The 13,686-nt window shown below is 42.5% G+C and overlaps 1 protein-coding gene across 1 annotated transcript in view; it reads left to right on the forward strand.

Moving 5' to 3' along the window:
* The window catches only part of ACACA (acetyl-CoA carboxylase alpha), a 229,624-nt gene that overhangs the window by 188,481 nt on the left and 27,457 nt on the right, over positions 1-13,686 (forward strand). Inside the window, 3 exon segments of the mRNA XM_082604563.1 lie at positions 3,201-3,297; positions 6,405-6,501; positions 7,727-7,862. Of these exon segments, the coding sequence (XP_082460689.1) occupies positions 3,201-3,297; positions 6,405-6,501; positions 7,727-7,862 (330 nt within the window).

Genomic DNA, 13,686 nt, shown 5'->3' on the forward strand with positions numbered 1-13,686 from the left:
CCTCTATAAACAGAGATTGATCAGATAAGTTTTGGAAAAGGCCTTTGAGACCCTTCACTATAGAGTGTGACTGCACTCTTCCCAGCAAGCTGTTGCTGGGCACCCACCCTGCGTGCACCCTTCTTCTCATGTGATTTTGGTAATGGTATTGATCTGTGCCTTATTTATTAATGTAAGGTTGCTTTGTAAGATTATTTATTCATGAAGAGACTGTGCAGAACTTTTAATGTGATAACTGTATCGAGTAAGAACAAGCCCTCCCTCCCTCCATGTTTATCTAATATAGCCCTCTGTCTTGGGGCTGATTTTACCAAACTTAAAAAACAAAAAGAGGGAAAAAAAAGAGGTAACTCCACATAAGGCAAATGTACATTCTTGTTTGTCCATTTGGCGATTTTAACAAACCTTATTTAGTGGGCAGTTCTTTTGTGAAGCCCCAAATCCCCCTGCTACATTTTGAATCTATTTTTTTTTAGGCTTTTTGAGAAAGTGTTTGTTCTTTTTTCCATGTTTATTGCAACTGTTTCCTCCCAAAAAGGCTATATCTAAAAGAAGAATGGAATGCAGAAGATAATTCCTTAAACTTAAGAGTCATTGTGATTTTGTTGAAAGAGAAAGAAGTCTTCATAAGGAAGACTTAATAAACCTTTGTGGGCACCCGCTAAGCCAGGTGGGCCTGTAAAGCACTTTCATATACGCTATCTTATTTGGACTTACTACTTCTCAGAGATAAGAAGAGATGACCATTTTACAGGCTCAGAGAAGTTAAGTGATTTGGGCAAGGTCTCACAGCTAATACATAGGAGTTGGGCTTAATCTGAAGCCTAACTATAGATAGTGTAAAAAAATCACCAGAGGAGGGCTGACTTTAATTTAAAATGTTACCTGTTGTCTTCAATGCCTTTTCTTGTTAATCTTAAACTACATACTTCTTCTTACATCACCAGAAAAATCACCATAGTAATCTTTTTCCCTACCTCTCATTTTTATACCAAGATTTATAATAAGAACTATGAACCTAAGATACCTATCAGCCTTAAAATACAGGACTTTTCTGGCAAAATTCAGAACAAGACTTAGTGAGTGTTCTCCTGGTAATTATGGGGTGCCATGTTAGCTGGCTTCTAAGTTCTACATCTGAATTGAACATGACCTGCTCTTCTTTGAGGAGGCCCAGTAAAGCCCACCTGCCATGGCCATAGCCCACTAATGACTCCCCTCTGTCAATCAACATATAAGACAGGAGGGGTTTTAAAAAAAAAATTTCCATTTTGGAATGAATTCTGTGGTTCCAAGTCATTACTATTGAAGTAAGAACCATCAAATGATCCAAGCATATAAAGTTAAAATTTCAATATCCTGATGCACTTAGAAGTTTGGTTTAGAACCTTCATCAAAATTTGAGCCCTCTTTCATGGGGTGAACAGAGGTAGGTGTGTGTGTGTGTGTGTGTGTGTGTGTGTGTGTGTGTGTGTGTGTGTGTGTGTGTGTGTGTGTGTGTGTGTGTGTGTGTGTGTGTGTGTGTGTGTGTGTGTGTGTGTGTGTGTGTGTGCACGCATCATCCTGGCTATTAAATGAGATCCACAGAATAAAATGAATTTGTGATAAACTAAGTTTTCTGGGTTTTGGATAATATTTTTTCATCGACTCCCTAGTAATTCATCCTGCTGTCTCTTGTGCAGCTAACACTCGCTCCCAAATCGAGTGACTTCAGATTTTAATTTAGTGGAAGCGTTAAAGAAAGCAGATGATTCCCTGTGATAAGTTAAAGCAGATATCTTCTAGGTGAAAAGTTAAAGTCATTTATTAGAGGAGATAGTGCCGTGATATTCTTCAAACCGATGCCCAACACGAGACCAGAATCTAAACGATCGGCTTTGGGCTCATGATAGAGAGATAATTTTGAAATGGATGATCACATTTTACACTAGGGCCATAGAGGCAAGGAATGTAGAACACAGTAATTACAAGTTGAGTCTTGATAAAACACTCTCCATCCCGTTTAAGTCAGCAGAGGTTAGCTTGCTCGGATCTCCACTTTTAATTGGTTTTGGGCTTGAGTTTTTAGGGGGCGGAGGGCCGTGTTCAAATTAGAAGACTTGTTGAGAAACTATGAGCCGAGAGGTCAGCCAGGAAACAGTTATTTGCAGAAGCTTTTATGGGGCCTTGGTCAAACATGGATACCTGTGGAACAGAAGTTGTTTATCTTAAACTAAGATGTTGAAAGTTTATGTGTCTTGCCAGTGAAGGAAATTCTGTGCACAAAGGAGGTTAATGACATTAAGTGTGTTCATCTGAACCATTATATTTTTGATACCTATCAAGAGTATAGCGGACTCCGGGTCTTCGGGTGCGTGGCACTTGCAGGGTGGGGGCGGTAAAAAAAAGAGTATACAGGCATGGCCCTTTCTTGTAGTAAGATTATACTTTGTGAGCAGTAAATAAAACGGATGTATCTTGTTGCTTTTCTAGCAGAGAAGCTGAGTCCCTTTTCTTTTCCTCAAATTTGGGTCCTCATCTGATCATTAATACTTATCATTTGGCTGTCTTCAGCTTTCCATTAAAAGAAAATCATTGGGGTTTCCCTGGTGGCGCAGTGGTTGAGAGTCCACCTGCCGATGCAGGGGACACGGGTTCGTGCCCTGGTCCGGGAAGATCCCACATGCCGCGGAGCGGCTGGGCCTGCGTGTCCAGAGCCTATGCTCCGCAATGGAAGAGGCCACAACAGTGAGAAGCCCGCGTACCGCAAAAAAAAAAAAAAAGAAAAAAAAAAAAGAAAATCATTGGAATCAAACAAAATTGTAAGCTAAGTTTTAAAATAGAAATACACATCTTGAAAACATCTTTAATGACTTGGCTGCCTTTTGACAAATGTTTGTGGTGTTTTGAAAAAAGCCAGGTTATTTATTTAAAAGACGCAAACTCTCTCTGCTAGCTGAACCCCATCGTTTAACAATAAATGATGCTTTTGCTGATAAATGATTCTTTTTATTCAGACTAGCAAATGAAATAGGAGATGAGGTCTGAAGGCAGATGAACATTCAGCTGCCTAATGTTTCCATCTATTATAATACGTTTAAAAACAAATAACCCCCCAAATCCAACCTTCCATTTGCCAATTCCAGTGTATTTTTTTTTCCAGTGTATTTTGAATGAATTGACCATTTTAATTTTCTGTTTTCTTTCTTTCCCTTCTGTAGCCCAGAAAGGTCAGTGGTTGAGTGGATTTTTTGACTATGGCTCTTTCTCAGAGATCATGCAGCCCTGGGCACAGACTGTGGCAGTTGGCAGAGCCAGGTAAGAGCTCTTTTGTTTTGGAAGCTCTTTTTCCTCCCAACTGAAAACAAGAAAAGAAAGGGCTGTATAGGTTTTTACCAATAATGTTCTCTTTGTCTAAACTTTCTCAGAATACTGGATTCTAGTCATGCCCAAGGCAGCATAACTGGAGCACTGGTTCCCAGTGGTCATTTAGCGTGTCACTCTAATGATGCGTTTAATCTGAATTCTGGTTTTGGCAACATTTCCTTTTCATAATACCGAAAGGAGAGCTCTCTGGGGCTGTACAGCCCAACCACAATAGCCATAGCTCACCAGTGACCCCCACTCTATCCCCCAAAGACCATTTTCTTTCAGGAGTAGATGGCCAGTGAATCAGACTCATCAACTTCTCTCTGTAACCCACCCAAAAGATCTGTGTAACTGGAAGAAGTTCCTTCATGGCATTGAGATTATTCAAGTAACAAATGCACTGTACTGGCTTATCATCAGATTTGAATTGAAAAAAAAAAAATTTACCTGAAACAGGAGTGGGTAAAATAAGCTGGAATAGGTTGCAGGGATGCCTCTAGTTTTCAAGTGGGAAATTGAAGTTTCTATTAAATTTTAATACCCACTCTAAGAAGTGCTTCACTCAACAGCGAGCTCTGCACGAAATAATCTGCCAGGCTCGCCGTAACAAGCACCTGCCGAGGCTGATCTTAATCTGGCTCTGCACCTCGGAGACTCGCCGCCCCGGGGACCCACATCTGGAGCTCACCTTCCTCAGTCAGGTTTCCTTATCCTGGTGAAAAGTGGCACCTGCCCAAGATTCTCAAACATGCCACACTGGGTTGAGATTTAGATTCCAGCCTTGAAAATAATTCTAGGCTTTGTGATGCTCTCCGTCCAGCAGGTCAGCACGCTTTGCGCTGCCAGTGACCAGGAGCCATCAGATGGCAAATCCCATCAGGCGGGATCTTTCACTGGGGCTCTGAGTGAGACTCGGCCTGGAGTCTGCCTGGACCGAGACTCCCAGGGACCAGCTCCCATCTTCTCCGGCCTCCCAGGCTTCTGCCGCACCACAGGCTTCCGAGTCCCAGTGAGGGTTATTCTTTGTGCCTGGCAGAACTCCCACTGGGGAGAGAGCCCCCCCACTCAGGACCTACTGGTTTGTTAGAGAGAGTCTTCACAGGACACTACAACCAACTTTTTTGAGACTGTGTCTCTTATCCATTCTGCTTCAGTTTTCCCGTCCTTAAAAAACATGACCGAGAAAGCCAGACCTTGGTTAAGATCTTTAAGATCCTCCCATGGGAAATAGGAGAATAATGCTTTACACTTACGATTGGAAGAACAGGGACTGTTCTGTGAGCAAGATCAGTCAGGCTTGGCTTTGGTTAGCAATGCCGTTGTTTATTGCGACACTCACTCTGACTTCTTTCTTTCTTTCCATCTGATGAGTTCTGGGCTTCTTACTCCAAACACATACACATGCTCACAAGGATATAAAACACAAATGGAGCTGGCTTCTTTCAAAAGCAGTGGCATTTCGAGAAATAAATATAAATGTATTCTTCTGGGATTGTTACTGTAAGTGCTGCCAAAACTCATCTTTGGTATATGTTTGGAATATGTGTGCTATTGGCTGTAAATTGTCTTTTATTATTCCATGGCACCTTGTCCAGGGACACACCATAAAACAAGATGTAGCATCTTCATGTGCTAGCCTGATAAAATTTATATGTAGTATAATAGAAAACAGAAGTTGTTCTGAGCTGTTTTCAAGTTCAATAAATAACTGTAATACTCGGATAAAGATGTTCTTTATTAGGTCACATGGGCCCTAATATATAAGTTATAAGTTACCGATTTAGGGTGGCTTTTGCAATTACAAGTTTCCAGTTGGATTGTTAATCATTGTGAACAGAAATATTTCTAAACCCTCCTGTGTACCTTCTGCTCGTTGTCTGATTGTCTAGAGGGCTTTTGATTCTGATTCAGTGCAGGCAAGTGACAAGGGGGTGGGTGGTCCCCACTCAGGCCCCTGTCAGGCCTCTTGTGATGACAGGGATCCATTTCCAGTAGCCAATGTAACAACCAAAGACCATCCTTCATGGAAAAGTTTGTTATGGAGATGCTGTGGGGAATGAGAGACTATAACCCGTTCCAGCCCCAACCCCAAGGAATGCAGCTGAGAAGGTAAAGATTGAATCACATTTTCCAGAGTGAGGACTCACCCTGTACCTTGCAGGCTCACTCACACTCACTTTCTCGCTCTCCTCCTGATTTTTGCTAGGAAATCTTTATGAGGACCAGGTGTGGGAGGGTATCATGGAGTACAGATGCAGAGGCTTTGAGCTCCTAAACAGTTTTTTAAATTAACAGGGCTTGGAGATTAAATATATAGGTATAGATCACCTATTCAACCAAGATGACTTCTGAAGGTTAACCGTGTCCCACTGCTCTTTTCCAACGGAAGAGAAAGTTAAGGGCTTGTTCAACCACTTCCCTACACTTGGCACAGGTTTTTCATCATCCCCGTAACACACCTGCACACTCCCCATTCACACGCCCAATGGTAAGACCTACTTTACCCTCAGATCTTACCAGGAATCAATACTCCGTAGAAAACTACAGGTCTGTTCCAGCAATGAAGTTTCAGGTTCCTACTGCCTTTCAGACTGTTCCCCTTCATCGTCACCAAAGACATGCTGTAGGGTGAACTGAGAAATTTCACTTGGCAACCACAGTGATGGTGTGTGTGTGTTCATTTGTGTGTGTGTACAAGATCTCACACACGTACTAGGCTGTTGAGTCTAAATGCAGAGGCTCCCCTGGTACCACCCTTGGTTTGAATTTATCCTGTGGTGGGGAATAGGAGTGATTCTGAGGGCAAAATCAGTTACCAGTTATGATTTACCAATCATATTTGGTAAATATGCAGTTTCCCTCCATATTTACCAAATTTACCATTTTTACCAAATCTGTAGAGTAACATTTTACCCCCAGAAAAGTCAGATTTCCCCCTGACCCTATATTTGTTTCCACATCCCCCTCCATCAATGTTTTGATGTAGGATTGGAAAATAAATGACTAGCTGTAACATAGACATACATTGGGTTCTTACGTGGCTCATTTTTTATCAGGCTAGGAGGAATACCTGTGGGAGTAGTTGCCGTGGAAACCCGAACCGTGGAACTAAGTATTCCAGCTGATCCTGCAAACCTGGATTCTGAAGCCAAGGTAGGTCACCTCAAGTACCCTGAGCGCCCATGCTTGGAGCTGTGTTTCCGCCTCTGCAGAGCCGTGGATATATTGGGAGCATTGCAAACCACCAATTTTAGAGGAAAGGGCAGCCAGCAGCCTTTAGTGATTTCAGACCATCACGAGCTCACTTTTAAGATGACTCAAAATGGACCGCAGGCTAAATTCTGCCTGAAAAATTAAATGGGCCTTTACAGTGGTCTTATTGTTGCTAGAAATCAGTCTTCTTTTGTTGGGTATGTGGTCTTCTACAAAGGCAGCTGAGATGATGCTGAGGGCCCACTGGTCCTGGTTCTCCAAGCACTCGTGGAAGAGCTCCTACTGGAATTAATAAGAAAGTCTGCCCCGACACCAAATGTGAAAGCCACAGCCCATCCTTTTTTTTTCTTTCTTTCTTTTTGGCTGTGTTGGGTCTTCGTTGCTGCACGCGGGCTTTTCTCTAGTTGCAGGGTGCGGGCTTCTCCTTGCGGTGGCTCCTCTTGTTGCGGAGCACGGACTCTAGGCACGTGGGCTTCAGTAGTTGTGGCATGCTGGCTCCAGTAGCTGTGGCTCGTGGGCTGTAGAGCACAGGCTCAGTAGTTGTGGCACACTGGCTTAGTTGCTCCGCGGCATGTGGGATCTTCCCAGACCAGGGCTCGAACCCGTGTCCCCTGCACTGGCAGGCGGATTCTTAACCACTGTGCCACCAGGGAAGTCCTATCCTTTTGAAAAGGGTGGATTAAGTCTTCACAGCCTGACAAGGGGTCGGGGAGATGAGAGGAGCTTATGCAGCAGGACTACCTCAAGAGCCACTGACTCAGCACAGTACAGGGAAGCTGTGCCAGGCACAGAGGTGAGAGCACGTGGAGACTCTGACCAGGGGGCTTGCTTGGAGCTGTGTGGTCGAGTCACTTAAAGTTGCTCTGGGAAGCCTAGAAGGAGGATGCCTCAGGCTGCATCCTTCCTTTGGAAGCAGTAAGGTTTCCCCCTTTGGACTAAGGAGGGGTGAGTGGTGGAATCAAGACTTAGGAAGAGGAGTATTTAACAAAGTCAAAGAGCCAGGATCCTTTCTTCTTTTTTATTTCAAGGATGATCTTCTTGATGAAAAACAACTTTGGTTTGGTTTGATTTTGAGTTTTTAACTGTAAAACTTTATTCTCCCTGGAGAGATTCCCCTTCAAACTGTGTTGTTAATTGTGTCTTCTTCTTTGGCTTTTCCTAATAGATAATCCAGCAGGCTGGCCAGGTTTGGTTCCCAGATTCTGCGTTTAAGACCTATCAGGCTATCAAGGACTTCAACCGTGAAGGGCTGCCTCTGATGGTCTTTGCCAACTGGAGAGGCTTCTCTGGTGGGATGAAAGGTGATTGGCCTGGCCCTGGGCTGGAGGGGCATCACTGATTCCCTTGAACACTGCAGCAGTGGGAGGAAGGGTTTATATTGGGTTTATATGAGTGTCCTGATAGCACATCAGCCTAGGTTTTTGGGCGATTATGCTCCCTCTGAGATACCTTCTGAGTTGTAACTTGAATGGGAAAATTCGATTTTTACAATTCCATACAAAATTTCAGAGCTATCTAGGCGTTATCTAGGTGGACTGCTGATTTAGCTTTCACAGGTTAGTGATGGACTGTTCTGATAGTCCTGGGGAAATACAATTGTGCTAGTCTCTGTCCCTCTTTTCTGGGCATACTCTTTGTTGGTGTTCGTCTTTAATGCTCCATGATGGCCAAGATAGATACTGAAATTAGCCGTCACCAGAAGAAAATGAACAAATTCTATACCGGAGGCTTTCCCTTTGTGGCAGTTTGTGATATGTTTTATTATCCAACAACAGCCCTGGGCCTGTGGCTCCAAGCATATTAGACCATTATTATAAAGGCTCTGCTCAGTGCCAGAACTGCCAGTTACTGAGAATCCTCCGTGTGAATGGTTCAGGGAAACACCCACTACCTCTCAAGAGTCGTGAAGCTTTCTCTCCAGTGGCCAGAGATTCGTGGCCATGCGGAGGCCAGAGACCACATGCCGGGTGGGGATGAGTATGCTGATAAGTGTCAACTTTATTCCTCAGGGAAAACTCTAGAATGGATTAAGGGAATAGACGGAGGGAGGAGTTGATACTGCTGGAGTGAAAAGAGTGATCAGAGGTAGGACATGTAAAATGTGAAAGAATGAACTCTCAGTAAGGCACCCAGAAGTAGCTTGGGGCAGGAGCATCTCTAGCTTTGAGGGAGGAAAAGCCTGGGGAAGTTACCCTTTATTGGTTATCAGCTGTGCCTGGAGAGAGGTTAGAGCCTTATGCCAACAACTTTCCCTTACCTGGCTAAGAAAACCCCTGGCTGTATGGCCAGCCTCCCTGCCCAAATGTAGATGAGTAGGGCGATTTTTTTTGTTTTTTGTTTTAGTTGAAAAGGTCCCCTTTGTCTATATTTACTGGACAACGACCACATTTTGCACTTTCTTTGAGGAGACGTGGACTATACATGCAAATTAGTGTTTGTATACTTTCCTAAGCTATTGCAGGTGAATTACTTCTTGACCAAGATAATAAATCAGCGGAAATACCACGAGATATTGAGAGTATAGGTTAAACAAGTCAATCCTACACATTTTAATTGAGTTCCTATGTGCAAGGAGCTATGCTAGCTAGCTACTTCACAGAAAACAAAAATAAGTCAGAAAAGAGTCTTGAAGCCTGAAGTCTTGTGCAGAAAGTTAAACCCATAATGTATAAAGTATAAACAAAATACCACAGTGTTCAAAGGAGGATGATAGTATATGGGGGCGGGGCAGGGGGTGGCTGAAATCCCTTTCATTTATGTATATGAGATTCAGTTAGCATCAGATTTCACTTGATCCCAAATTCCCTGGCTGTAAGATTTACATCAAGACTTGGGAGAGAATGTAATGCTATTACTCCTTAGTTACCTCTCTTCTGGGGAGCCATTGAGAATTCACCCATCCTGACATTACTTAGGAGACGTCAGCCTGGCTATTTTGTCCTAACGAATTTAGAGCTCAAAAGTTTGCGATGTGCCGCTTGTAGGGGAAGCTTTAATTCTGCGACATATTTTGGCTCAGGCCCAGATTGGCTGCCCGCCCTATAACCATAAGAGCATCAACAATTAAGATTCATTGAGCTCTTTTCACCAGAAACTGCACTAACCATTTTACATGCATTATCTTACATAATCATCACAACAAGCACCTCTAAGGGGTAAGTTATATTATTATCCACAATTTGCATAAATTGAGACTTAGGTTAAGTAGATTTCCCAAGATCATTTAGCTAAAAAATGAGAACACAGATCTGTCTTACTTCCTGTAGCACAATTTAGAGCCTAGGGCCAGAACCAGATCTACTAGAAAATCCCAAGAATAGAATATCTAGGTTCCTGAGAAAGTAATTATCCACCTACCGCCACTCTGCTTTGGGGTTATTGTGACAGGAAACTGCAAGAGCTCAGAAATGAGTTATGGTACATAACATAATATTTATCCTATTAACCATTTGTAAGTGTACAATTCATCAGCATTAAATACATTCACAGTGTTGTGTAACCATCACTACTGTCTGTACCCAAAACTTTTTCATCGTCCTCGACATAAAGTCTATACCCATTAAATAGTAACTCCCTATCCCCACCCCACTCCCACCCCCCGTCCCTAATCAAAAATTAGTTATTGGCCTGATGTGGAGCAGGACCAGCTCTGGTTTCTGAATTTTGGTGCTGCTGCATCCGTTTACATGTCACTTAAGACAAATAAGCTTTGGAGAAGATGGAGATCCGTGTGGAAGTAGGAGGGGAGGAACACCCCCCTTTCATATTTACATGCAGGCCAGGATGTTTTCTATGTATTATCTCATGTAAAGGGACCAAAGCTGAGAGTCATTCCCTATCCCTTGGGGAGATGTTTGCAGTTTTGGTTTCAATACTGGCTGGGGCTTATGCAGGGAGGGAAACTAAACAATGATGCCATCCCTGAGTGCACACAAACACACAGCCAGGAGCCGACTGTACTGTGGGTAAAATGACTCCAAAATTGTGTGTAATGAGTAGGAAAAGATTAGAGACAGCTCTTGCTATGCTGAAAATTGACATTAGTGGAGGGGGGAAAAATAACCTCTTTACTAGTCGGCCTAGGAGGTCTAATTCAAGCAGTAAAAATATAAATAAATAAATACAAGCATGTCAAGATGGTACTGGTGCTTTTTTTCCAATGAGCTCTATCTGGCCGGAAGGCTATTCAGCATAATGCAAAATTAAATTATAAAAACGGGCTGAATATTTAGATGGAAGAGCCATTTGGAAGCAGTTTATTTAGACGAACCGGCAATGACCCACAACAGGGAGACATCAAGCATGAAATTTACTAGAAATTAGCACCAGGGTCCCAGCCTCAGCATGAATAGCTTGATAGGATGCAAATCCCAGTGATATTAAGCTGCCTCACTGCTGGTGTTACAGGGTCACTCTCAGTTGGCGTTTCACGTTATACGTATTATTTTTTCCTGGGACAGGTTATAAATAACAATAAAAAACATTTATTGAAAACTTTAACTGGAATGAAAGTCTATTATAAAGTCTCTGATTACTTGGATGTTGAAATACAGTGTCAGCCGGCCATAATGAACTCACGAGAGACATTATGTGTATGCAGCTTGTGTACGCCTGATGTTTACCTTCAGCTTCTAACAGATAATCTCGCCTCAAGCCAATAAGATCTGTTCCAGTTTTGAGAGAGCGGAGCACTGTGGAAACACCCTACCGCCCTGCTCCCTTGTTTGGTACATGCGGCTGCTGTGGTGTATCCGTGTTGTGTAACAATGAAGGCTCCAGGTGCCTGGGTGCTAAGAACAGGCTGGAAAGGCTGTGTGCTCACCGTTCATGCAGATGTGCTTTGCCCAGCATGCTTAGAAAGCTGCAGGCTCCCCCCTCTCCGAGGAAGAACCTTTCAGTATTTTCCGTTCCCGTCGCATTTCTCAGGGCCTGAGAATTGACAGTCAGCATATGCATAGCTTTACAGTTCCCTGGACTGATGTCTAGCCTAAACCCTTGGGGACCCCCTTTCCCCTGCTGCTCTTGGCTATGCTTTTGCTCTGTCTTTAAATATGAAGGGATTTCAAACAAATGTGTGGCAGGTTGTTGCCAAGCGCTTCAACCTGCCTTTCAGGAATGTGTGGTCTGGGGCAGCTGTGAATCAGTACAAGCATGTTGCTTGTAGAATTTGTGTGTTTGTTTATATTTTAATAGCCTTTGTTGCTTTTGGACTGTTTTGATGATTCGGATAGTGGGGTGTTGATGTTCCAGGTTAGATGGAGGCATTTTTTTCAAGTCCCAAGCTTGTCAGCTTCAATGAAGCTTGATGCCCCTTTTCTACTCACAGTCTTGGGGCCCGAAGATAATTGTTTGGCAGTCGGATCCATGCCCTTCACAGAGTTGCTAGTACGAGTTCTGATATCTCTGAACATACCAAAAATCCGGGCAAAGTTTAGAAATACTCATTTATTCAAGTCTCTTTTCTGGCTTCTATTTTACTGAGCCCTTGTATCAGATGCTGGAAAGCAGATTACTTCAGCCTCCTGCTCTTTCCTCGCCTTAAGAGGGATGGGTTAAGAATGAAGTAGCAGAATGTGGACTTAAGAGACAAAGAGATCTGGGTTCAAAGTCTCAACTCTGCCACTTACTCACTTAAGCCTCAGTTTACTTACCTGTCACTTGGGTATGAGAAAAATAAGAGTTTTCTGATGATTAAATGATTTACGTGTGTGTGTGTATGTAATCATGCTCCCTCGTATACAGTAAGCTAGCCATGAAGATGAAAAGAGGGACCAAAGTCCATTTCACAAAAATAAAATGCACACATACTCAACTTTATCCCAAACAGTTTGCTTATACTGTGAAATTAAGCTTTGTTTTGTTTTGTTTTAATTAAATACATGGAAGTACATTTTGAATAAAGTCCTCTCCTTTTGTGGGAGCTGGGTCTGTTCATCATAGTACAGAGCTGGATTTTGAGGTAGACATGTCTTTAACAAACAGAAGTGAGTGAAGAGGCTGGAAACGCTGTCATTTACCTCTTAACTTACTTTTTTTTCTCACATAGAATGACTTTGGGTGCCATTTGCTGTTGTTTCACTTTCTCCTTTTAGCTCCACCTCCCATTTCTTCTCCGCATATGATACGGTTGAGAGCCACTCCTTCCTGTTACTCATTCTGAGACTGTACTCTTGGCAGCAGTGAAAAATGTACTGCTAATTACACAATTATTTTATTATGTCGCACTGGTTGAAATATCCACTAAAGAATTAATTTAGTTAAAATAATTTGAACTGAGCAATTATTTTCATAACCACGGAATTAGCGTAAAGCGCTTAAAGTCCTTTATTCTCTGCTCTTCATACAGCAGTTGTGTAATTAGCAGTAAATTTTTTGGTCTTTTGCTTTCCTCCCAAAGGAATAAATCTCTTTGTTCTGATCATATATACAGAGTGTGTGACCATTCACATTCTACATAGAGTAGGGAGTTTTTCCTGGGGCAACTTCTGAGTTTTTGGAATTCCTTCACAGACCAGCCAGCCAGGTTGGAGCAATGGAGAAAGGCATAGGCCTTGCAGAGAACTGTGCTCACCCATGGTTTCTATACAGAGAGCCATTTTTACTTTGGAGAAGGTAGAGGTTTAATTTGCCAGTAACTACAGTGAAAGCAATTTCTATTTGGTTTGCTCTTAAGTTCCTGAAAAATGCTTCTTTGCTTTGGGTTTCCAGATTGATTTATTCCAAATTGAGATCCTCTCTTTGTTAGGAAAGTTTGAACTCAGTTGAACCTGTTATTTGGTGTTTCAAAAGGATCCACTGTGGTTCTACTGCAATACTCATTAAACATCTGGAATCATAAACCTAAAACTTCAGCAGTGTTTAGACTTCAGTGAGCTAGGAAATGGGAAGAAGTCATAAATTATTGGGAAATAAATAACTGATCCTGCTTTCCAAGGACTGACTCTGTTTATGCACCAAGGGTCCCTTTTCTTCAGGCTGCACCTGACCTTGGGGGGATTACAAAGAGTACTCTTTATCAGAAGAAAGAGGTGGCTCCTCTTTTTATGTGGCTGTGTGATAGTTCCAATAAATACATATGCACTTAAATTTTTTTCTCATTGGTACCCTGATAAAATGCAACTGATA

Source organism: Mesoplodon mirus (assembly GCF_964341445.2).
Source record: "Mesoplodon mirus genome assembly, chromosome: 18".
In the NCBI taxonomy this organism is placed as follows: Eukaryota; Metazoa; Chordata; class Mammalia; order Artiodactyla; family Ziphiidae; genus Mesoplodon; species Mesoplodon mirus.